Source organism: Cricetulus griseus (genome assembly GCF_003668045.3).
Source record: "Cricetulus griseus strain 17A/GY chromosome 1 unlocalized genomic scaffold, alternate assembly CriGri-PICRH-1.0 chr1_0, whole genome shotgun sequence".
NCBI classification, from domain to species: domain Eukaryota; kingdom Metazoa; phylum Chordata; class Mammalia; order Rodentia; family Cricetidae; genus Cricetulus; species Cricetulus griseus.
The window spans coordinates 1,710,251-1,736,966 of record NW_023276806.1 but is presented as its reverse complement, the minus strand read 5'-3'; the positions used below and the strand labels follow the sequence as shown (position 1 = coordinate 1,736,966).

Genomic DNA, 26,716 nt, shown 5'->3' with positions numbered 1-26,716 from the left:
TGCGCCACCAACGCCCAGCTTCTATTTGCATTTCTTGTGCCTTTCCTTTGACTCCTTTTGTTTGGCTATTTTGTCACATTCAGATTTGTTTCTTTTGACTCATTTATCTATTATGACTATTCCTTAGGCTCCCATTTGTTTTCTAACAAGAAACAGAAAGGGTGGTGTGGATCTGGATAGGAAGGGAAGCAGGGAGGACTGGAAGGTGTAGAGGAAGGGAAAGCTAACTACAATATGTTGTATGAAAAATTTATTTTCAATAAAAGGAAAAACAGAACATATGCATACATCCATGCATACAAATGCACACACAGACACACACAGACACACACACACACACACACACACACAAAACTCACCCATGCACACACCCAGAACTCACCGCTGCCTTCAGAGCTTGATCCAGGTCTTCAAGAAGGTCCCTTTCATCCTCTAGGCCCACAGAGAGTCGGATCAGTGTGTCACTGATCCCAAGGGCAGCTCTGTCCTTCTCAGGCACAGATGCATGGGTCATCTTTGCTCTGGAAAGAAATTCGAGCAAATTTCATCATTGCATTGTGCCGGTGGAGTCATATTTCTAGCTAAAATATTGCAGTTATTATCAGGTCTCTTTCAGCTCCTACTTTTAAACCTTTATGATTTTTCAAAGGCAAACAGAAAATAAACAATTGTCAAACTTATCTCTTGTCATGATTTTAAATGAAATCCAGGAGTGCTTATGACATACTTACATGTCATACAAATGTGTGGAAGACAGAAGCTTGGACTCAGGTAGGGGAGGAGACCAGCTACCTGTGGATTCGACCAAATGAGGCTTTTGCTGAGACCAAATTGCTCATACACTGCTCTTTACAAGAAACCCCAGGCCTTTACCAGACAGCAACAGGCAACAGAAATTCTAGTGCAGAACACATGGGAGAAAGGCCTGAAGAACTTTCCTAACTGGAAGCTGACCATCCTTACAGGTGAACAGTCAGGCTTCCATTGCTTCAGGCACTGTAGGAAGAACCTGGAAGAAATGAGGTTTCTCCTTGTGTTAGAGGGTGAAGGAGACACTGAAGAAAAGCAGACAAAGCTACTGTAGTAGAAACTATATGCCATCTTTTATCTTAAAAATATTTCATAAGCATCAGTCAAAGCACATAAAGTTATTTTAATTAGGGAATACTAGAAAGGTAAGGACTGTGAGAGTTCAGAAAGTCAAGTCTTCATGGACTGTGTTCCAATAAGTAAGACAAAAACAGAAAATCAAAGAAATAATAAAGGAGGAGGGAGGAGGAAAGAGCAAGAACTTAAAATGTAACAGATGCCTAAAGGAGTCCATAGCAATAAACACCTTTCTAATGTGGTAATAAAAGGCAGGACATTAACTTGGGCATTTCCCCCACCCTCTCTTAAGAGATTAAGAAAGACAGACACAGGCTAGAGTCATCTGAAAAGAGAGAACCTCAGCTGATAAAATGCCTCTATAAGATTCAGCTGTAGCCAGGCGTTGGTGGTGCATGCCTTTAATCCCAGCACTAGGATCTCTGTGAGTTCGAGGCCAGCCTGGTCTCCAGATCGAGTGCCAGGATAGGCTCCAAAGCTACACAGAGAAACGCTGTCTCGAAAAACAAACAAACAAACAAACAAAAAGATTCAGCTGTAAGGCATTTTCTTAATTAGTGTTTAATGAGGGAGAATCCAGTCCACTGTGGGTGGTGTCATCCCTGAGCTGATAGTCCTGTGTTCTGTAAGAAAGCAGGTTGAGCAAGCCATGGGAGAAGCCAGTAAGCAGCAACCCTCCATGGCTTCTGCATCAGCTCCTGCCTCCAGGTTCCTGCCCTGGTTGAGTTCCTGTCCTGACCTCCATCAGTGATGGGTTATGATGTAGAAGTAAGAATCAATAAGCCCTTTCCTCCCCCAACTTGCCTCTGGTCATGGTGTATCTGACTGAGACAGGTACAAAGTGTTTTCTAAGGCTGCAGAGTTAACACAGGGTATCTGGGTGGGAGGCTAATCCAGTATGCAAACTTTATTTCCTCTTATCCATATTGCTTCAATCACAATAGTGTTGGGAGGCCCAGAATGAAAGGTGACCAAACAGACAAGCCCTGACCGAAATATACTTATCCAGTCTGAGGGCTGAGTAACGTTAAACCCAATCCCTAGCAAATCAGGAAACATCTATTTTTAATGAGAAAGTCTTAAAGCCATAAATATTTCCTCCTCTGAGAAGCAAACTGATTGCACACATGAGTGCCCTCTTGTGCTCTAGACCTTCTCTCTCTCAGACATCTTCATAAAGACCAGGGAACAAAGATGCCACCTTACTACTTCAAATCCTGACTAAGATATATTTCTTTAAACTTCACTAGTCAGGCTCTATCTACAACTGTAAACAGGAAGTATGCCTACACAGAGGAATTTGAATTTTTAATATAGTGCGTCCAAGACACAGTCATTGCTGAATGTGTACAAAAATACCACACACAAAAAAAAAATCTCATGAGAGCTGAGTGTAGTGGTGCACATCTGCAAGCCAAGCATTTGGAGCTAGACACAAAACAGTCTGTAATATAATGTCATCCCTGGCTGCAGGACAAGTTTTAGAACAAACTGAGCTGCTTGTCCTGCCTCAACAAAGTAAAACAAACAAAACAAAGCAAAAACAAAAATCATATTCAGTGATAACACGTGAACAAAATGCACTGATGCCTTGTTCCTTTGGTAATAGCTGTAATTAATGGTCCATCACCCCAGACTGTGTAATAGTCCTTTAAATTATATGAATATATGTCACTGTGACTGGTTTATAAAGAAGCTGACTGGAGAAGTTTAGGTGGGATAACCAGACTAAGGACTCTGGGAGGAATAAGGGTGGAGCCTGAGGAGTTTCAGTGAGATGCAGAGGAAACAGGAGATAAACATGCTGAAAAAAAAGGTACCGAGACAGTGGCAAAACCTAGATAAGAAGTATGGGTTACTTGAAAATGTAAGAGTTAGCTAATAACAAGTCTGAGCTGTTGGTTGAGCATTTGTAAGTAATACTAAGTCTCCATGCCCATTATTTAAGAACTGGTGGGCAGGAAAGAAAAATCTGCCTACACCTCAGCAGGTCAGGCCACCAGTCTGCAGTAACCAGTGGCCTATTATCAATCTCCTCCTACAGATGCAAAAGTGCTCCAGAATTTGGCAAGAATGTATCAGAGTTCTCTGCACTGTTAGGAGCACACGCATTGGAGGCTGAGGTACACCTAAGTCAAGCTCCAACCATGAACCTGGAGTTCACTCACTGATGTAAAGTGAGCTCACTAACGACCAGACTCAAGAGCATCGTGGGACTATAAAATAGCTCTCACTGTCTTGTTGCACCCGACTCTCCAATGTACCTACCAGTGTATTTTAAAACTTGCCTTAACTTAAGGCTTTCTTTGTTCTGCTTCCACATTGGAACATGGGATTTGGATTAACTTAATCTAAGAGTTCCTGGGTCCATGTTCTTACCCCCTTTAAGACTAGAGCTGTGGTTTTATGTCAACAGACTGGAAAGAGACTGATGCAGCAACTCAGCATGAGACACAACGCAAAGAAATCAAGACAGAATAATCAACTATTAAAAATAAAGACTAAGTAAATGAGATGCAATAATAACCAAGGGAAACAAGAGCAGACTTACGGAAGCTCGGCCAGACTCTCATATCCTCCCAGGCTCTCGGCCAGAGTAAACAGCTGGGGAAGAAAACAGAAATTTAGATCATCCCATAACATAGTGCTAAATTATGAAAATAAACTTCTTTGATAGAATTTCTCTGGCTCAGGAGGGATGAAGAGTGATAGAAATTATGATGAAGCAAGAGTCGGGCAAGATACTAAGAAAGTCAGAATTGAGTCTAAGACAATTAGATGCACTGTCTTCTAACCTTTAAAACACTTAGCCCATAGTAGTCATCCTAGGGCTCAGAAGACAGAGGCAGGATGATCTCTGTGAGTCTGAGGCCAGCCCGAGCAACACAGTGAGACCTTATCCCAGAGAACTTTACCAAGGTCTAGGGGTTACATCTCAGTGATAGAGAGCTCACCTGTCTGTGTACAGGATCCTGAGTCTTATTGCCACAACTGCAAAATCAGTCAGTCAGTCAGTCAGTAAATCAGTCAGTCAACAATAAACTGACCAAAGTCAGTTTCCTACATCAGCCTGGTTTGGATGATAACTAAGCAATCTGCAGGTATCAAATATTATGCTTAAGATAGATGGTGGCTTATAGTACCACCCAGGAGTTAGAGACAGATGGTAGCCTGATCCACAAGTTCAAGGCCAGCCTGGTCTACATACCAAGTGCTAGGGTTCTAGACTATAGAATGAGTAAGGCCTTGTCTTAAAAACAAAAGCAACAGTAACTACGCATATATACATATCATACTTAAATATTATTTACATGACCTCTAAAACCTAGAATTTTTACCTTTAGACCTACCTCTCTTGTTTCCCTTTAAATAAATACTTTGGAATGTCTACCATTATCTAAACTAGTCAATATGCAGAACTTTCTTTTTTCAAGACAGGGTTTCTCTGTATAAAAGCCCTGGAGGTCCTGGAATTCTTTTTGTAGATCAGGCTGGCCTTGAAATAACAGAGATCGGCTTGCCTCTGTGTTCTGAGTGCTGGGACTAAAGGTGTGTGCCACCACACCCAGCTATGCAGTACCTCTTAAATTAACACCTCCTTTAACTGTCCATGGAGAAGGGGAAACTTCTTGGTCCACCCGTTGCTTTGGTTTGCACATGGTCTGTCCCCAGGTTACCTGTGTGATGTGATGATGGGTGGGTCCTGCAGAGTAGCGTTTCTTGGAGGGTAACCATCAGGGGTGCCACCCTGATTCATGCTCATTGGACCAGTGGTACCTAACATTCAGGACCCTCCTGCTCCTGTCTTCTTGCTCCCACATGGATGCTGGCGGCAGCTTGATCCCTTCAGCCACCAGAACTACACGCTGAGTGACATGCCTGCTTTGGGTGAGGTGGGTCCCACCAAAGTTCATGTGATGTGCCTTTAAGAAGTGGGGCTTGGTGGGAGACTCTGAGGCCACTGAGGGGAGAACTAACCAAGATACTGCCTATTGTCATCAGAACAAGCCTTTCTCCAACTGCCATTGGCCTTCTTGACTGGTGACTGCTCTTACTCCCACAGGATGCCATCTGACACTAGGCTCTCAGCAGAGGGCACAAGGAAGGCATCACCTAACTCTGACCTGAAGATTTGGTCTCCAACCGCCAGTGAAGTAAATCTTTACTTATAAAGTACCCTGTCTCTGGCATTTTGTGATAGTAATGAAAAAAAAAAGAACAAACAAAACAGGCTAATATATTCAGTGTTGGATATCACAGCAGCAATAAGGACTAAGATCGTATTACAATGCCATAAAATTTACTCTTTTTTTTCCTGAAAAGGATTCTTACTGTGTTGCCTAGCCTCCTCTCAGACTTAGAGATCACATGATCCTCCTGCCTCAGTGTCCCAGGCAGCTAGAACTGCCTAACTTAATTTTACTAAATGTCTGAAGTGAATGCTATCCTTCTAATCTTAGAGACAGATTTGAGCCAGGAGAGCTTTGTTCTGTTTTATGGGAGTAGCCCTGCAAAGCTGGGAGTGACTGTGAGCCACTGTGAGGAAGTGAGTCTCAGAGGAAGAGTTTCAAGGAGCTCACCTTTAGACTCTTGAGGAAAGTCTCGGCATGCCGCAGTGCACCCTTGATGTAGAAACTGACCATCCCCGTGCAGCCTGAGCATTGGCGCTTGGCCAGCTCATGCTGAGGGTGAGAGGGTAGCCCTGCAGACGAAGCACACACGCAGCCTCATTCTAGAGCCACACATGGAACTTCAAGGGAACAAGCCCACTTGCCCCCTAAGTCAGCTTGGAATAAGGCCAGCAGCAGGGTTACAGACATCTATCTCTTCCACATCCTCTTATGCCCTTGCCACATCTCCTTTCCTGACACCGGCAACATGAGCTCTTCACTCAGGACCCCTGCATGCCCGGACTCCCTTGTTAATTGCATCCTTCTACAATTCCTTAACTAGTGTATTTTAGGAACAAGGCTGTCTCCATGAGGACAAATCCATTTATTTTAATAGTGGATTCATAGTCCTAGAGAAAATCCAGACCCAGCAATTGTTGGCTGCCTCTGGAAATACTGAACCATGAGCATTTAACAAGGGCTACCAGCTCCTTGGGACATAGATCAGAGCCCTTCTTTCTTCCTGTATCCAAAATGTACCCCAGCAAGCAGTGTTTACCAAATAACAGGTAGAGATCTGAGCTCATACATTTCTACTCTGACTTACCCAATTTCCTTGAAGACAAATCTTAACTACCTGACACTCATGATCCCATAGCCATGGGATCTAAGAACAAGGTCGCATAAGCCCAGACAGCTTAACAAATAACTGGCAACATAAACTCAAGGGGTGAGAATGAGTCTGCTAACCCACCTAAAAACAGGTGTGACCTGAAAAGAGCCTTGGGGGTGGGATTCTGGTACATTAAGTCGAAGTGGGGTGAATTTATGTCAGATTATAGTGTTGAACAAATGACTGGCAGGGTCATGAGTCAATCAACCAAGAATTATCCTATGACTGGAGTATATGTAAACCTCAGAGCTAAGAATCACAAAAGCATCTAGCATGTGAGGCTGTTCCTAACACCTGGCATCCACTGCCTCCAGGCCAACATCTTCTCTCTTTTATTTATTTTATTATTATTATTTTCTTTTTTTTGTTTTGTTTTTGTTTTTGTTTTCCGAGACAGGGTTTCTCTGCGTAGCTTTGGAGCCCATCCTGGCACTCGCTCTGGAGATCAGGCTGGCCTTGAACTCACAGAGATCTGCCTGCCTCTGCCTCCCAAGTGCTGGTATTAAAGGCATATGCCACCAATGCCCAGCAAACATTTTCTCTTGTCTATCTACTCTCCACCATGCTCATTGCAGAGCCTGCCACAAGATAAAAATAACCAACGAACAATGTAAAATTAGAGGAGAAACTGAGAAAGAGTGACCCACATACAGTCTTCAACTAGACAGAGCTGCTTAGAACTCAGGCTGACATACCAGGGTAAATAACTTTTTCTACCCTGGGATTCGACTCCAGGAAATGGGCCACTGCCATCCCATTCTTGAAGTGTTTCTCCATCCGCACCTGCAGAGTCTTCAGGCCCCGGCAGCAGAGGTAGCAATCAAAAGGGGAAGGAACCGCCCCCAATGCTGGAAAGGGAATAAGCGTCAGGTTAGCATGAAGGTACCACAGGGCCCAAGGGATCCCCTGGTTCTTCTTTTCCAATACAGTGACTGGGAAAATCTAGCTATAAAGCTTGACATTTGTGTAGTAGGAAGAAATTTCTGTGTCAAACGGAAGCATGGACTGAAGACAGAAATGTACTTGGAGAGATGTGCTTTATTTAAATCAGAGAAATGGATACCTTGTGACTAGGAAACCAGAGTGAGGCATTTGGCTGTGAGGAGACAGTCCTCCAAGATTCAATGACCTGACACATCACATAGTGTGGGCCTTCACATCTTTGAGAAGCAAGACAGAGAAAATCTGCAGTATGGTCACAATTGTTGCTACACAATCAACTAACACACACCTCATTTCTATTTTTAAATTTTTTAAATTATTATTATTATTATTTTGGTTTTTTGAGACAGGGTTTCTCTGTGTAGCTTTGGAGCCTATCCTGGCACTCGCTCTGGAGACTGCTGGCCTTGAACTCACAGAGATCCGACTGCCTCTGCCTTCCGAGTGCTGGGATTAAAGGCATGCGCCACCAATGTCTGGCAATTTTTTATTTTTATTCTAAATTATGTGTGTATATATAAGTAAATATGCGTGGGCTTGTGCATGTTAGTGAGGTGCCTGCAGAGGCCAGAAGAGTGAGTCAGATCCTGGGAGCTATAGTTACAGGTGACTGTGAACCCTGACGTGTGTGCTATGAACTGAACTGGGGTTCTTGGCAAGAACAGCTCCAGCTTTTAGAGGCTGAGCCATCTCATCCCTACTAATTTATCAAGCAGTCAGTCAACTCCCCTTCTCAACCACTTTGCTTCCAGAAGGGTATTTGCTATGGAATAATCCTCTTGTTTGCTGTAAAGATTTGTTACTTGAATTGCTTTAATAAAATGCTGATTGGCCAGCAGCCAGGCAGGGAGTATAGGTGGGGTGACCAAAATAAGAATGCTGGGAAGAGAAAGGGTTGAGTTGGGAGTTGCCAGTCAGATACAGAGGAAGCAAGATGAGAATGTCGTACTGTGAAAAGGTACCAAGACTTGTGGCTAAACATAAATAAGAATTATGGGTTAATTTAAGTAAGAGCTAGTTGGTAATAAGCCTGAGCTACTGGCTGAGCATTTATAATTCATATAAACCTTTGTGTGGTAATTTAGGAAGCAGCTGCCAGGTATTTGTAGTTGCTGGCACGATAGTGACTTCCACTAATAGGTATTATAATTTTTAATCATGTCTGTCTCTTATCTGTCAGAGTGCAGTGATCACCTATATCTGAGGCAAACTGAACAACCTACCAGGAAAGGTATTTAATGTACAGAAAGGTATATGTTTAAATTTTCAGTGCTGCTCACACCTAACCACCATTCCCGGGGCTTATTACATGAAAGCCATCATTTCAGTATTTAAAACAATCCACCAAGTCTTAAAAACTCACTTCAGCTTTAACAATTTTGTTAAGCAAGTAACAGAATTCACTTCTTAAATGATGTCATAAAATCTTGCTTTGCTATAACTCTATTTATTTATTTGCTTATTTTTCTGAGACAGGGTCTCACTTTGTAGTCCTAATTGGCTTGAACCTCAGTATGTAGGCCAGGTTGGCCTTAAACTCTCAGAGATCTTCCCACCTATGCCTATCAAGAAGTGCTGGGTATAACTATGATTTTACAGCCTTTTCTTCTTTCCCTCTCCCTACATGTGTTACACTATTCTGTGGAAGTACAAATATCAAATGTAGTCTCTGGTGACATATCAAGAATCCAGGCCTAGGGGGCTGGAGAGATGGGCCCGCCCACAAGAATGCTTCCTGTACAAGAATGACTGCCTGAATTAAGATCCCAGCACCCAAGTGTAGGGAGACACCGTAACCACGCCTCCTAAGGGCTGGCTACAGGTGTGCTTGACACACCCATCAGGGGGTCAAGGGGTGTTCAAGATGATGCATGTGAGTTCTTAAGGTGCAGCAGGCACGTGGAGGCCCCTTCTCTCTGGCTTCCCTGCCTTGCTGCCTCTGGGCACACTCTGGCTTGCGCTTGGCTGGTATTTATCTGAATAAAGGTATTTTGAATCTACAAGCCTTCTCCATCGCCATCACCCAAGCAGCAAGCTGGGCATGGCTGTGTGCACCTGGACCCCCAGTGCTGTGCTGGACAGAGGCAGGAGGATCACTGGTACTTAGACACAGGTTTGGGAAGTGACCCTGTCTCAGATGACGAAGGTGGAGGCTGTCCTCTTCTGGGATGTACACACATGCCACACACAAAGAAACCCAGGCTCTTGACCACTTACAGTTCTGCAGGAAACGAAGCCGGGCATTGAGGTCATCAGAGTTAACAGACACCAAGCCCATGACAACATCGCTGTGGCCTAAAAAACGAAACAAAAGCATCACCATCAACAACAATTGGTGTTTATTCTCCATTTCATAATTTCCAAATCCCGATTTCTCTCTTGATAACATCCTATGGGAAAAGCCTTATTGTATAGGTGGACTTTATCCAGTTTTATAGCAGTGACTGATCAAAGCAGTAAAGTAAAATCCACAGTCAGTGTCTCCAAGCTGCTAGCAAAATGAAAGCATAACCCCTTACGGCAAACCCTAGGAGCCCCAGTGCAGTTCTGTTTATGAGAAATGAGATTCTGAGTGTGGGGACATATACCCCAGTTCCTGGGACATAGGGAGATCAAGAAGTTCAAGGCTAGTCTTGGCAAGTAGCACGTTTCAGACTAGCCTCAGCTACATGACAATCAAAGCACTTCTTTTAATTTTACTTTTCAACACAAGTCACCAATAAATCCTACATGATAGCAGAAGGGTCCAAAAGCCACGCCCTGCTACATCGTCTCTCTGTGGAGAAGAATGTTTGAGATGCTGTCTGTGCTCATCTTACCATTCATGTATTTTGTGGCAGAACACATACAAATGTCAGCACCCAGAGCCAAAGGTCGCTGAAAGAAAAAAAAAAGACATTTTACTTCAAATGAGAAACCCTCTGAAATGCACCATTCTATCCCCTTGCATCTGCTGCCTCAGATTCCAGTTGAACTCATCTCTACCCTGCTGTGTGAGAATCCACACATTTTCAATTTTCTATAAGATGAGTCTGCCCCTATATTTCCTTCTACCAAAGAAGCATCCAAAAGAAAAAGAAAACAAAAACAAATCAAAATAAGACTGGGCTATGACTCCGAAGGTGCAACTTACATGGAAACAAAAGGCAGGCCCAGGCCAAGCCTCCCAACACCTTTCTTTGCAGTTCTTTGCAGGGCAATAAACCTGGCCCTGGGTTTATTGCCTGCATTTTATGAGTCGTCAAATGCATGGAGCAGTTTATGAAAGCATCTAGCAATGTCTGTGCCAGGTGAGTGCAAAGTACTTTACTTAGATTTTTAATCATTAAAACCTTACAAGGTACAAGGTGATTGTTAACACTTGATTGGCTGAGTTCCTGATTCCTAAATCACTCTTTTATTACGCTAGCTTTGACAAGTATAAAGTCACAAAGAAATCTGTTGAGGCAGGAGAGAAGGCTCATGGTGGACTGAGTTCAATCCCTAAAGGCTAAAGATTGAAGGAAAGAACCAAATCTACAAAACTGTCCTCTGACCTCCACCTCCACACTGTAGTACAGACACATACACGTACAAATAAAAATGGTTTTCAAAAGGAAATGTGTCCAGATTATTCTCCTCTTCTGAAGCCACCCAGATTACACAGCAGCCAAATGGGCTAAGTCATAACATTAAAAGATGAAATAGAAATTCCTTATTTAACATGGATTGATAACCAACACTCAGCCATGATAGGGATGGCATTAGAGATAAAACCATCTAACAAGCCATATCTTCACAGGCTTTCCATAACCTAAAAGATCAGGAAGGGCTGCCCAGATGACGTTCTAAAATCTCAGGCCTGTGTAGAGACAAAAAGGGCTACAACAAAAAAGCAAAATCCCCAGTCTCTAACGACCAGATCAATCCTGTAGAAAGAAACCCCTAGATCTGAACTCCTAATGGCCTCTGGTGCCTCACCCCACATGGCCAAGGTAGGGTCATTGTTACAAATTGACTGCCTAACATCTCTATTCAGACAAGACTCTCCTGAAATGGTCAAAGAGGCAAGGAAGCCAGGTAACCTCTCTCTCTCTCTCTCTCTCTCTCTCTCTCTCTCTCTCTCTCTCTCTCTCCTCTCTCTCTCTCTCTCTCTCTCTCTCTCTCTCTCTCCCTCTCTCTCTCTCTCTCTCCCTCTCTCTCTCCCTCTCTCTCAAGATTTATTATTATTTATTATGTATACAGTGTTATGTCTGCATGTGTCCCTGTAGGCCAGAAGAGGTACCAGATCTCATTACAGATGGTTGTGAGTCACCATGTGGTTGCTGGGAATTGAACTCAGGACCACCGGAAGAGCCAGTGCTCTTTAACCTCTGAGCCATCTCTCCAGCGCCCAGATAACCTCTCTTAACTACTATAAAGGACTCTGTTACTTCCGAGAGGCATAGACTCTCTGAGAATTTGTCCACCATGTTTCTGTGTATAGTGCCTATTCTTAGCAATTATGACCTGGCAAATATGTTTACTCCACAGTTCCCAACAAAGCCTCCAATGAGACAGTAACACAATTTTGAGATGATATTAACTAATGCAAAAAAAAAAGATACAAAAAAGGGCCAAATCTCATTGTTTTTCTAATCAATGATATATTGATAGACAACTATTTTGAGTTTGATAATGATTTTACTATAAAGTAGTCCTTCCTTTCCTAATTACAGATAAATGTGTAGTTTGTTAATCACGGCAAAAATCCCTTCCTTTCATACCTGGAAATATGAAGACATGAAACTGTTATCTACAGCCAAAATGATGTCTCCACGCTTATGGACGATGCGTGCACAGGCTTCGATGTCAGTCATCTTCAAGGTTGGGTTTGTGGGTGTTTCAATCCAAACAAGCTACAATAATTCAGCAAACAACAGATGTGAAAATACACCACACACATATACATCTCACATACCACAATGTAGAAGAAAGCTACTACTTCCCATGCTGGAAAAGCTTAGACAATGAAGGTGGAATGGAAGGTGGAATGGTTAGGTTGAATATGAGCTTTCCCTATAAATTCCTGATAGGCTATTGCTCTGTAAATTCCCTCTGTCTTCCTCAAGTCCTCATCTGCATAAAAAGATTGGTGATATTTATCCTACAGAACAAAGACATGGTATGTGGAGCTTCTGTTTTCAAAGACAAATAATATAGATCATATAAAAATATATCCTCGCTCTGGGGAAGTAGCTTAGTAAAGATCTTGCCTGGCATGCATGAAGCCTGGGATCAATCCCTAGCACTTCATAAGCCAGCACTTTGGAGGCTGAGGGGTGATGCCTATATTCCCAGCACTCAAGTAACAGAGGCAGACAGATCACAAGTCCAAGGTTTACCATCAGCTACACGGAATCTGGAATACAAGCAACCCTACTCTATACATCCTAGTATTTTTATTAATGAGAATTATGCCCAGCATGTCAAGGACACCCTCAGAGTTAAATAACAACAAATGCACTAGAAACACTAAACTTGAGAAAGTGCATTAGGCTGAGGAAAAGAAGTGGCAGCCACGCAGAAAACTATGTTCACTGACAGAGCTCAGATGTACTGCAATTCACCCTCAATAGGTGCATCTGCTTTGTACTGTAAAACTTACAGCTTTCTCTTATAAGAACTAATGTATTTTCATCACTTACATAGACAGACAAGAAGTGCAGTTAAACACACTCCCTGTCTGGAAGTTCACTATTTAAAAAAATAGTTTTAAGACATGGTATCTGGAGCATCTGTTCACTATTTAAAAAATTCTTGATTTACATAAAGAGCTATAAAAATGACTACTGGGTAAGAATACTAAATTCTCATCAAGATAATTTAAACAAAAATGAAAACAAGTAACCAAGTACAAATTAGGTTTTATATGGACTTTAAAAACTGACTACAGGGGCCGGAGAGATGGCTCAGTAGTTAAGATCATTTGTTCATGAGAAGACCAGGGTTTGATTCCCAGCACTCACATGGCGGCTCCCAACCATCTGTAATTCCAGTTCTAAGAGATCCAAAACCTCCACAGGTAGCAGACATACACATAGTGTACATTAGTGCAGGGAAACAAAACATCCATAGGTATAAAATTAATTATACATACATAAACACACACACACACACACACACACACACACACACACACACACACACACATATATATATTATATATATATATATATATATATATATCAAAAGCAGAGTCTGTATTCAGGGGAAAATATATTAATTCAAGTGAATAAAGGGCCAGCAAATAAAATTGTGTGAACAAAGTTTACCACACTCATGATCTGATTTCTTCATTTGGGAAGTCTCAGACCAGCTATTTGAATAAATTCTTTTCTCTCAAGCAATATGAAAAGACAACTTCCTTACTATTAGCCCCAGTGCTAATCTAGAAAGAATTGTTTGTGTGGAGGATTTCTACCTTTTAGCATTCACTACCATATGAGCTTGGGTATGGGTTTAACATTTTAATCCTTAGCAGAAAGGTTCACTCATAAAAGACACTGGCCTTTCACTCCTGCAGAATTTAAATGAGGTCCCCAAATACCACATCTGATATTCTGGCACAAATACCTTCCTTCTACAGCACACAAGCTTCCCGGGGCTGAGATCAAAGTCCCTGGACTGAGTGGGTCTGTGGTCTTTGAACGATGCTATGCTTTGGTAGCTTGGTATGTCTGAGAACTATGTACTATGTACTCTTCAATTTAATTGTTTTACCAAAAAAAAAAAAAAAAAAAACATTGGGTGGAGCCGAGAGAGTAAATCCATACTAGCTTCTAATATAATGCACATAAAAAATTAAACTTAATGTTATAACACTGCCTACCCCTAAAAGACAAGGTTCACTTTTAGAAGGCCATGCCTCTCTGCAATTCTCCCTGTGACAGGGTTAAGAAACAGGCTGTGTTGTGACTAATAGTAGTCCCTAATTTATGGTACCTGGCTCATTCATTCTCTTTGTCGTGTATACAGAGTTGGACTTAACCACATGATGTGAAACTTGTCAAAGTCTGATATTTCCTTTGTTCTTGGGATTGCTGTGGGGTTTACTTCAGAGAGATTCCCTTGGCTTCCCCTACCATCCCTCTCAAGGCAGTCATCTGTCCCTGTGTGTCTCTCTCCCCCTTTCATTCTTCTGTGAACATGTGTGGGTCCCTAAGGAGGACAAAGACATCAGATCCCCTGGAGCTGAAGTCACAGGCAGTTATGGGCCACCCTGTGTAGGTGCTGGGAAACAAATTCAGGTGCCCTGCTCTTAAGCACTGAACCATCTTTCCAGCCCGCCCCCTCCATGTTTTAAAGAGAAATCTCTCTTTCCTTTGAAGGCCCTGCTATATGGCTTTTAATAACATATTGTACCATTTTCTGTCTAATACTCTTTTCTTCCCACCTACCTCAAGGCCCAGTTGGAATTCCACTTGAGAATTTGTGTGTACACCCCACATAATCATGCTATCAAGCCAGGGAGGCTCTAGCCCATGTCAATCTCGGTGTTTCCAACAGCTTCAATAAAATGTTTTTTGGATTTAAATTACATCCTCTAGTGAACAGAAAGGATGTTAGTAAAGCAGAATGGGGAAAACAGAATCAAAAGCCAGCTGGTTACCTTGGTTTGTGGTGTAATCGCTTCCTCTAGCAATTTGGTTTTGGAACACTCCACAAAAGAAATCTTTAGCCCAAATTCTGATGCCACCCTCCTGAAGTATCTGCTGGTGCCTGAGGCAGAAGACAGAGAACACGCAGAGAACACGATGTCAGGAAGGTCTGCTCTTTGCAGACCTGCCCACTCCCAAAATGAGACGAACTCTCCAAAAACAAAGTGCAACCAAAAGCAAGTTCTCCATAGCTAAGCAGCATGGCTACTTGACATAACCACAGGGCCAATTAAAATAGACATAATACACACAAGTGGCAAGAAGCAGGATCATTTCTCAAACTCCCCTTTCTCTTCTCTTCCGACATGGAGCAGCTTCCCTGACACAGTGTCGTCTGTAGAAATCTCTGAATGATCACGCATGTGTGTTTAAGACAGACTTGGTGCCAACAGTCCCAACTGATACGTCTACAGCACAACTCCTGCTCTTAAGGCTCAGGAACCATTACAGAAGGGTCAGGATAGTAACAACCAGAAGAAGAGGAAGTTTGCTGTAGACTGCATTTCTCAGAAATGTTGAGAGGCTCATCAACACGGCTACCTAACCAAGACCTGAACAACAATGAAACCAATGGACACGTTAGCACAGGAAGGGAAACCCATGAGGTCCCAACCTTAGACAAAGAACTACAGACAACAGGAGAATGCTGAGAGAAATGGTCTTCACCAGAGAAGCGCCTCCCCAGTTGGTTACCCAATACCCTGAAATCAAAAACATACAGGTGACATTATATGGACTGAGCAAGTTGTATTTATGTATTTAGGAATACATACACACATACACATACACACACACACATATATATATATACATGTGTATATATGTAACAATCAAAAAAAAAGAGACCATGAATTTGAGAGAGTGGAAGGTTGTGTGTGTGAATGGGAAAACTTAAAGGGGGAAAGAGGAAAATGATGTAATTATATTATAATTTAAAAAAAAATGTACTAAAAGCTGGGTGTTGGTGGCACATGCCTTTAAACCCAGCTCTCAGAAGGCAGAGGCAGGCGGATCTCTGTGAGTTTGAGGCCAGCCTGGTCTCCAGAGTGAGTGCCAGGATAGGCTCCAAAGCTACACAGAGAAACCCTGTCTCATAGCCCAGTAGACAAGAAAGTCAAAGTCACTATCTAGCCCAAGATGGCCAATTCATAGCAATTCTGCCTTAACCTCCTGAAGGTTAGAATCACAGGTACAAGCAATTATTAGCAGTTTCTTCATAGTGCTCAAGTCTAAAAACATCACCGGTGAGACGCACGGGTTAAAGACTCTGACCACCAAGCATGGCAACCTGAGCTTGATATCAGGACCCACATGGTGAAAGGAGAGAACTGACTCTCAGAAATCGTTCTGTGGTGTTCTTTGGCACCATGTGGCCTCACAGTATATGTATTGTGTGTTCAGAACCAAGGCTGCAGTGTGTCTGAAGGCTGATCAAGTCCTATATCCTTGTTCCAACTCTTCAACACATTCTTATCAGACAGCCTCTTATAGGCACTCCTGGAACATGGAGTGTGAAACACATCAAGGTGCCTGCCACACCTTAGAAAGAACACAGCCCCCCAAGCTGGCAATGGTGCCCATGTAATTCAAGGCTCATTGCTATCTTTGCACCACCTGACACACCCTGGGAATGAGAGGGCACCTACCTCCATACACGTCATCTATACAAATGACTTCATCTCCAGCTTTTAACAGATGGATAATCGTCACGGTGGCAGCTAGCCCCGAAGCAAAGGCCAAACCTACCAAAAAAAAAAAAAAAAAAAAAAACAAATAAGCAAAACAAACAAACAAAAAAACCAAAAACCCCAAACCCAAAAATCTTAGCAATAACCTAGTGCCATTGGCACCTGACTGAGCCACTGCTGCCACTTTTCAGAGGTCCTCTAATTAATGTCACAACACCCCTTTCTTTTTGAAATGTGAAACTTTAAAACACTGTTTATATGCACACACACACAATAGATATTGAGACTTTTTCTCTTCTCAATTCTGATCATTTAGCATCACTTATATTGTAAATACAGAGATGGCATAACCAGAACATACTGGCAGGCAAAGGTCCTGGAAGTGAACTCCTTCCCTTTGAGAGCATATTATCAAGGATTTCAGGTTTGGCGAATGAGTCGTCATGATAGCCTGAGATGAGGGGTGTAATAAGCTTTGCCATTCTGCTCTGTCCCTAGTTACCAATAACTGGTGAGAACACACATGCATGTACTGCTGAAGAGCAAAGCCAAAGGCTTCATAGTTTTAGGACAGGGGGAGTTTGGAACCAGATCTCTTATCTTCTACCTCCTGTGCTTCCGTGGTCCCTAGACACCTAAACAGAACCCAGCTTTCACTGTAGATGCAAGTCTCTTACTGTGTTTTGCCCCGTCCAGAGCGGCCACTACTTTTTCCAAGCAGTTCCTTGTGGGATTTCCAGAGCGGCTATATACAAAACCCTGAAAGTCAGAAGAGGAGGAGGAAGAGGATTTATTCATTATCTTAAGAGATCTTGGTTAGTGTCAGAGCCCAGTGAAGACATGTCCACAGCTACAGGCCAATCCCACCATACTGATTCTCTATTACCTAGCCATGGCACATTTTGATGTAAGATACAAGTGTGGCATCATTGTGGCTCTGCCAGTATGTAGAGCCCAAAAGATGACCAAAGGGGGATCTGGAGAGATGGCAAAGAGGATGCTTATTACTCTTTCAGAGGACCTACATTCAATTCCAAGAATCCACATGTCAGCTCACTAGGTCTGGAACTCCAGTTCCAGGGGATCTAATGCTCTCTTCTGGCCTCCAAAGGCACTGCATGCATGTGGTACACAGGCATACATGCAGGCAAAACACCTATATACATAAAATAAAAATGAGTAAGAACAATGTACCTACCATGGGTTAGAATGATGTGTCTACACTAGCTTGGTACTAGTAGGTAAATGACTCAACATTCTAACAGTCAATTTGACATTGGAAAACAAAATACATGTCTAGTTGCAAAATTATGATGAAATGGAGTAAGGCATAAATCCTCTGTATATATATCCTCAACATGTGCTAACCACTAGGTGGGTGGCAGTTCTTAACATTGGCATGACATTACAATTATGTCAGCCTCGCCCATCCCTAATAAGATGGACGTATTAGGAAAAGGGAATCGAATGAGTCTAACCTGTGTTTCTCTTCCCAAGGCTTAAGTTCATTTAGCACATAAGAGGGTTGAACACATCATTCAAGTGCTCAGGGTTCATACCTTAACCCTATTAAAATGACTCAAAACCATAGGAGGAAATGATCCTCAGTGAACATCCTCTATGAGATGCTTCATAAAATCTTGTGTCAGGCTCCCTTTATACTTGAGAGTCATGTGAGCACTTTATTTAGCCTTGTGACTGACCTACATAGACAAAAGTGAAGGCAAATATTGTAAGACCTGGGGAATGTGAAGGTTAGGGCCAATCCTAGGATCTGAGCTGGTGTGATCTGAGCACACATCTGCAATCCCAGCAGAGGCAAAGTCAGATCCGTGAGTTCAAGGCCACCCTGGGCTACTTAGAGACAGACTGTCTCAAACAAACAAGAACATCCTACACTTTCCTCCCCTTGGCTTATATAGTATATCACTACTTATATCCTTGTTTTGGACTCTGAAGATTCTAGTATTAGTAATAAGAATTTTAAAAGTTTTCCCCTGTATAGATAACTTGGGCATACATCCTTCACAGGGCTCTAGCTGTCTTCAACACCCACCACTGTCCCTGGCTGCAAAACTCACCAAACCTCTTCCAAAATGCTTGGTTCCATGAGCAGCCCCATGCTTCATAAATATTCATAAGCATGCAGATACCTAACGTCTGGGGTAGGAGATGTTTCATTGGCAAACTACCTTGTGCATTCCATGGCTTTTCAAATGGAACTAAAGGTTTCTGATACTTCTCATTGCTGCAGTGCTATTATCTTTTGGGGATTCTGAGCACATACTGGATTTAACCAACCCTGCTTGCTCTCTGAACCACTTAAACATTAATACCATACGGGAACACTCAATTTCTACACACTGTTCCACACAGGCAGCAGGCCTACATAGGAGGGTGCCATCACTTTCTTGGAGGAGATGGTATATGCCTTTGGAATGCAAATCACCAGCTAGGAGTATCCTAACCTGCTATAGTGATGCCTATGGAACTTTACCTCACAGAACAAGGGCTGTTTGTAAGAACTTTACCTGACTTACAACATACAAAGGCAGTTTCCAGAGCAGTTAAGACCTGGGAACCTGCAGCAGTTGCCTTACTCACTGTTGTCCTCTGAACCCTGGGCAACTTTCAATACATCAAGACCCATCTACTAAGCCACCACAAAGGAAGATGCCATGAGGTTCACAAGACTTTGTCTTACAGGTTTTACCGGTCACTTTTGTCTGAGTCTGGGTAGTTTCCTTTTCTATAAAAAGGATCTAACACCTACCCTCTGACCTGGTTGCTGTAGTCAAATGGAAATAGCAAGACATGAAGATTGCAAACACCAAAGTACTTCTGAGTGATGAGTGTGTACCACAGAGTTTACAACACCAACAGCTTATGTGGTGTGTTCTGTCATTACCCCAGTTTACACTGGGTCAAGCCAAGGCTAGGGTGGGTTAAATAGCTTCCTCCAGGTTACCCAGCCAAAAGAGCTGATGCAAGAATTAAAACCCCTGCACTCTTAATCACAAAGCCACACTGATTAGGTCAGTAGTTCTTAACTTACTGTGGTGACCCCCAACCATGACATTATTTTTGTTGCTATTTCATAACTGTAACTTTGCTACTGTTATGAATTGCAATGTGAATCCCTGATATTCAACCCCAGTGAAAGGGTCATTATGACCCACATGTTGAGAACTACTGTCTTAGATGATGAAATGTCTCAAACTATTACTTAGCACAGCTAATGATGCAGCACCATGAGGCCAGATGCAGAAGAGAGGGGTTCAAGACATATTAAAGCCTAGCTTCATTGCTCATGCACTTTGGGAACTGTAGGTTACCCTAGTACTGGTAATCCTCTCTCTCAGCTATCTCAGTCTGACACTGAGACCTTAGTTCAGGCTAAGCACCTTCTCGTTAACATTGGATAAGACTACCTGCAACACCCAGACTCTAAGTAGGCATTTGGTGTGTCAGTGTTCAGCAGCTATTAACTGAACACATTCATCAGAACTGATCTTAATTCTCTAGGACTTTCATCATTTAGTGTGCGTGTTTGAGTGTGAATGTGTGTGCCTCAGAGACAACTTCAAGAGCCGGTTCTCTCCTTCATGGTATGGATTATGGAATTAAACTGAGGTGGTTATGTTGGTGACAAGCACCTTTACCTGCTGTGATCAAACACCATGATCAAAAGCAATTTGAGGAAGAAAGGGCTTTCACTTCTCTGTAAAGGTTCGTTGGTTCATCGTGGAAAGCAGGTAGGACAGGAACCTGGAGGCAAGAGCTGATGCCATGGAGAAGTGCTGCCTCCTGGCTTGCTCACCCTGCTTCCAGAGCTCAGGATCACCAGCTAGGGAGTGGGGGTAGAAGGCCCCCTACCCCCACTCCCAATGGACTGAGTCCTCCCCCACTTCCTCAATTGAAGTCCCCTCCTCTCCAGGCATGACTATAACTTGTGTCAAGTTGATAGAAAGCTAATCGGCACACCCGCTGAGCCACCTCACCAGCCCAAGGCCCTTAGTTTTCCAAAGGAGAACTGGCTATCGGGGGGCTTCGTTGCTACAGAATTCATCAAATTACAGCTCTGGTTTTTAAAAATCGCAGAGACCACCCACGAGTCCGGGAGCACTGTCGCAGTCCCGCCAGCCTGCCCTGCCCGCCCCGTCGCTCACCGAGGACTGGCCCGGCGTGTGTTGCTTGAAAGTGGTGGCCAGCGAGATGGGCAGCACCACGGGGCGTGACTCCCATTGCTCGGGATCCTGTCCCACGTGGATGGCCTGCGTGGCAAAGTGCTGGAAGCCGGGCCGGAAGCCGCTCGGGGAGGCGTCCTTTTGCATGCTGAGGCGCGGGAGAGCAGGACTTGGCCGAGTGTGAGACCAACTGGAGTCTTTCGGGGCTTCGCCTTTATATTCAGGGAGGGGCGGGGCCGACGCGGCCAATTAGCGCGCGTCCCGAGGCAGAGCCACTGCCCATTGGCCGGCAGCGGAGGTGTTGCCCGGAGGCCCCGCCCCGCCTCCCAGTGGCGCCGAGCCGCCCCCACATGGTGAGCAGTCGGGCTGAGACCTGGGCACCCTTTGCCCGCCGGGTACAGACGCGGGTGTGGGCGCAGGGATGAGCCTCCGCCGTTCCTTGGCTCGGATCTAGGAACCGCTGAAGCGGCGTCCCCAGCGCCTTCCGTCCTACCCTCGCCAAGATCAGGCTTTAAGGTGGGAGCTGTGCTCCGAAACTACACAGCCTTGACCTAATTTTACTCGGTGCCAAGGAACTGGGGAGTTTAAGACGTTTCCAATTTTCGGAAATCGAACCTTTTAAACTCTGAAACACTGTAGAACAAATTTAGAAGACATTAAGGAGCAATTTTTTTAAGTTTTTAAACAGCATTTTTTAAAGCAACGGATTGGAAAAGGCTACAAAGAGCAAACACAGTCCATTTGCTTTTCAAATTAGCTTCAGAGACACTCACCCTCCAGCAGGAAGTGTGAGCTGCTGGAGACCAGGTGAAAGCAAGGCCCACAGGGAAGGGGATTGTCTCTGAAACACAAATGGGTTGCGATGTCTGTGTGATTACTATTTCTCCTTTTAAAATATGTTCTCAGCCTGAACACATTCCAACGATTATGCATCTATGTGGGTATCTTTTAAATTTTTTGAGGTTTATTTTATGTGCATTTCTGTGCACCACAGGCATGACTGGTGTCTACAGAGGTCGGAAAGAATGTTAGATCCTCTGGACCTGCAGTTATAAACAGATGAGATCAGCATGTGAGTGTTGGGAACCAAATCCTGGTCCTTAACATCTGAGCTATCTTTACAGCCATCTCTACATCTCTTTTGACATGACCACACAGAACAGGTGGGGACAGACAAGCCTGAAACAGTTCAGATTCCAGTTCTAAGTAGAGTTGATAAACCCTGGGTTACATAAACATGAACCTTTTTTTGTTGGTGTACTTGTCTATTGTGTGAGTGCAGAGGAATGTGCAGCGCACACCTGGAGATCAGAGAGTTATCTGGACTCTTATCTCCTACCGCTCTGCTGAGGCAGAGTCTCTCTGCACTGTTTGCCCCAGGCTAGCCTGCCCAGGAGCTTCAGTTGGTTCTCCTGTTCTCCTATCTCTGCCTCCTACAGCAGGAGTGCTGGGTTACAGAAGCATCGCAAAGGAGAATGCTAGGGATCCAACACAGTGCGTCAGTCTGTGGGCAAGCATTTTTACCCACTGAGCCATCTTTCCTCCTGACATTATCTTTAGTTTAACTGTCATAAAAGTTCTTTGACCAGCATTCGGGAGGCAGAGTTCGAGGCCAGCCTGGTCTCCAGAGTGAGTGCTAGGATAGGCTCCAAAGCTACACAGAGAAACCCTGTCTCTAAAAACCAAAAAAGAAAAAAGAAAAAGAAAAGAAAAGAAAAGTGGCCCCTAGTCAGAAGCTCTAAATGAGGCCTCTGATAAAGTGAGAGGAGACTGTGAGATGGCAAAGCCCAAGATTTAATTAAATTCCTCCAGTCACATGATTCTGAATTTCCCTTCCACTCAGGAGCGTTTCTCCCAGACATCATCTTACGTGTGTGCAAAAGTGAACAAGAGTGACTACATGACTCTCAGCCAGCGTAGTGGAAAGCAGCTTAACTACCCATCCTTCAGAGCACAGATTACTAGTTCTGTGATACTCATGAAGTGGCCAACGAGCAGAGATGTTGAAGAGAGCTGGCATGGCCATTCTCAAGGCAGCAGAGGGAACTGCACAATGGTGTGTGAGTTCAGGGGTGCGTACTGGGCTGCACCATCTTTAAGTATATGTATGGTTTGACATCCAAAACAATAGCTCTACCGGGGAAAATAAATCCTTTACTTGTCATAGAAATAAAGTAAAATAAATCTTTTCTTTTCTTTTTTGGCTTTTGAGACAGGCTTTGCACTAGCCCTTGCAGAACTCGAACTCATGGTAACCCCTACCACATCCAACTAGAAGAAATCTTTTTAAATGAATGGGTGATGGCCACTTTAAATACAGCCAATGTCCTCTGAATGCCGATTTTCGTTTACAGAAGCTTGTGAACAGCATCATGAAATTATCACAACACTGCTAACCTCGGTTTCTTCTTTGGGAAGGACATGTGCTCTTTTCTTCTTTTTGTTTTATTGTTGTGGTTGCTGTGAGTTTGGTAGCAGAGGATGGTGTGGAATTTGCCCCTACTACCTCCGGTGTGCACCGCAATGTTTAGTCTTTGTGGTGTTGGAGACTGAGTCCAAGGCTTCCTGCATGCTAGGCAAGCACTCTTTCTTCTGAGTCACATCTCCAGCTCCATCTATAGTTTCTTTAAACGTGGGGCATGGGGAGTGAGTGGGTGTGTTGAGACAGGGTTTCTCTGTGTAGCTTTGGAGCCTGTCCTGGAACTCATGGAGATCTATCTGCCTGCCTCTGCCTCCTGAGTGCTGGATTAAAGGTGTGTGCCACCACCGCCTGGTGAAACACTATTTTTAATATGAAATAATTTTTAAAAAGGCATCTTTCGAGACGAAGAAAGTTGGAAATGTAGTCCATGGCTGCCAGGCTTTGTTTCACTGCTGGTTTCAGAGATGGCAAGTGACTCACTCATAGTATTGATGGAGGGAGAATCCTCAACTGGCTACACGAGACCCTATCTCAAAGAAGAAAAGAGAAGCCAGGATGGCTGGCGTCTTTAGTCACAGCACTCAGGAGGGAGTAATCACACCGTGGAAGCCATTGCTGGGGCTCTAGAATTACTGTAGCCTCCAAAGATGCCTGTGGTGGAAGTGTGGTTCCTTGTGTGATGGGCCCTTTAAGAGGCCTGGCTGAGGCAGGGAGAGGTGCTTGCTGCCTAGAAAGGAAGCAAAGAGACTTTCTTCTTTGCACCCCATCTCGTTCTTACTTTCTGACTTTGATGGGTGATGTTTCTCTCACATACGTTGCCCACCTATGCAATGATGTCTGCTTTCAGCAATTGGTCATCGCCCCTGCTGTGCCCGTGAGGTCAATAAGCACCCAGCCTCAGTTATTCCATTATGTCTTTAGAAAACAGACTATCCTAGCTGCCTCATATTGAGCCTAGTCTAAGAATTCTACCAATACCTTCAGAGAACACCAAAGAGTAGGTATTGTGTCGGATCTGCAAGTGAATATGGAAAGCGTGAAGAGTTGGTGTCAGTTTTCCCAGGAGCACAGCATGAAGTGTCTGATCTTCATGCCTGTCCTCCCCAGCCTCCTCTCCGAGCTTCTGGTATGTCCTCCTTTGCCAGCAGGTAATCTGTATGCACAGGACTGCAGGACTGATCCTATTTTTGTTGTTGCTTTTTGGCTTATCTTGCATGTAGGGTCAGAATAATTTCTCAATTATAGTTTTTTGTTTGTTTGTTTTGGAAACAGGGTTTCTCTGTATTGTTTTGGAGCCTGTCCTGGAACTTGCTCTGTAGACTAGGCTGGCCTTGAAATCACAGAGATTCCCCTGCCTCTGCCTCCTGAGTGCTGGGACTAAAGACATGTACCACCAACACCCAGCTGTTGTCTTTTTTTTTTTAAATCATAAACATACTTTCAAGTTCTCCAAACTAAGAAATATATTGCCAAAAATGACACTGCTGAACTGTCTTCATCTACATTTACTCATTCACTTGTTCCTTTGTTCATCAACAAACAATTATCCAGTCCCAGTTATGAGCAAGTATGCTGGCATGTCCTCACTCAAGTCCATCACCATGTCTTGGTTCTTTACTGCCTAGGTCCTCCTAGCAGAAAGGACTTTGAACATTGGCCAGCAGAACCACAGTGGGACGCTCTGCCATGAGCATCGGGATCCACCAAGGTGGAGTCCACACTCCTTCACCTCTGATGCCGAGCTCTTCCTGTATGCTGCGTCCTCCCCTCCCCCTTCCCACATGGTGCTGTGCCCCTTTCCCGGCAGATGACAACATCTGTTCATGACTCTACGCATATTATCATCCTCAAATTTCTTCCCAGCTGTCCTTTGGGTCTCCATATCTTAGCTCAAGCTTCTCTTCTGGTAAAATTTGTTCGAAGCCTTGTGTCCCTGACTTATATGGCCTCTATAATGGTTACTGTACTTGCTTATTTGAATGTGCCTTGCTTGGTTATATGTTCTGGAAAGAGAAAAAAGAAGATATAAAATTTATCTTCATGTCACTAACACCTAGCTCTGACTCTGGCACAAGCACACTGATCAATAATATTTTGTAACTGCCAGAATAAACTTTACGAAACTGAGGAGATACTATGACTTAGAGTCCGTCCTTGGAAAAGGCTGGAAAATAAATAGCAGAAGTGCACTGTGTTGCTCCAATGTTGACTTTTCTGCTTGTTTTAAGTGGCCCTGACCTTTTAGGAAGTAAATGGTGTCACCAACTGAACAATATATGAGAATATTAGAGACTGCAGATACATCAGAGACTCTGCACAGTCCAGAGAATGACTTTTTTGAACTAAAAACTGGATCATAGAAATAGATATGGCCGGCATGGTGGCGTTTGCCTTTGATCCCAGTACTGGGGAGGCAGAGGTAAACAGATCTCTGTGAGTTCGAGGCCAGCCTGGTTTATATAACAGTTCCAGGACAGTCATGACTACACAGAGAGATCATATTTCAGAAAACAAACAAAAAGACCCAAACAACCACAATAAAACCAAAGGAGAAAGTAATAGATGGAAACTGTATAGAGTTCTTCCTGCAGTCACAGGCCAAGGGAGAGGGGGCATAACACAGCTGCTCCATGCTCTGAACCTTCTGATTGCTATTCACAGTGTAGAATAATGCTGTTCCTTCCCATGACCGAGGCAGGACAGAAAGGCAAGAAAAACTAAGCCACCTGGGGGAGAGAGAAGAGCCCTCACCTCCAGAGTCTGGTGGAAGTCTCTGTCTTACCAGCTGAGAGCCAAGAACTCCAATAAAGGTAATGTTTGCTGTGGTGTGTGTCTGTAAAGAGATAATATTGCTATTAGTAGTGGTGTTTTAAGTGAGAAATGTTGGATGCCTCAGTAAAGAATGCTAAAGACCTGAGTGTAGTTTATCAACTATGGCCATTTTCTTTCCCAGCAGCAAACCTGAAATTTTCTTGGACTCTCAGCATAAGTCCCATATAGTAAAGGCAGGACTTCATTGGTGTGAAACTTGTGCAACTCATGCTTTAATTTTTTTTAATTTTAAAATAAAATCACCTAATTGTAGTAAATTCAAGGTTAAAAGCAGCATCCAATTAAATCAAGGTAGACAAACAAATACTTGTCCAGCTGCAAGCTCCATACACCTCAGGAAATTTCTGTATAGTTAAAAAAGCAATTCTGAAGTCATGGAGCTTTGCTTAGGATTTTACTTTTTTTTTTTTTTTTTAAACAGGGTCTCACGGTGTAGCTATGGCTGTCCTGGAACTCACTAATGTAGACCAGGCTGACCTTGAATTCAGAAATCCACCTGCCTTTGCCTCCCAAGTGCTGGGATTAAAGGTGTGTGCCACCAAGCCTACCTCAATTACATTTTATTCATTTATGTAC

General features: G+C 43.5%; 1 protein-coding gene across 1 annotated transcript in view; it reads right to left on the bottom strand.

The window, feature by feature from the left end:
- The window catches only part of Cth (cystathionine gamma-lyase), a 53,393-nt gene extending 32,360 nt beyond the window's left edge, over positions 1-21,033 (bottom strand). Inside the window, exons 1-11 of the mRNA XM_035450645.1 lie at positions 20,869-21,033; positions 17,377-17,458; positions 16,658-16,753; positions 14,963-15,072; positions 12,078-12,209; positions 10,152-10,209; positions 9,550-9,627; positions 7,086-7,238; positions 5,688-5,809; positions 3,659-3,711; positions 383-521 (exon numbers count right to left, since the gene is read on the bottom strand). Coding sequence (XP_035306536.1) covers positions 383-521; positions 3,659-3,711; positions 5,688-5,809; positions 7,086-7,238; positions 9,550-9,627; positions 10,152-10,209; positions 12,078-12,209; positions 14,963-15,072; positions 16,658-16,753; positions 17,377-17,458; positions 20,869-21,033 — 1,188 coding nt within the window. The remainder of the gene's footprint in view (positions 1-382; positions 522-3,658; positions 3,712-5,687; positions 5,810-7,085; positions 7,239-9,549; positions 9,628-10,151; positions 10,210-12,077; positions 12,210-14,962; positions 15,073-16,657; positions 16,754-17,376; positions 17,459-20,868) is intronic.
- Between the last annotated feature and the right edge of the window lie 5,683 nt (positions 21,034-26,716).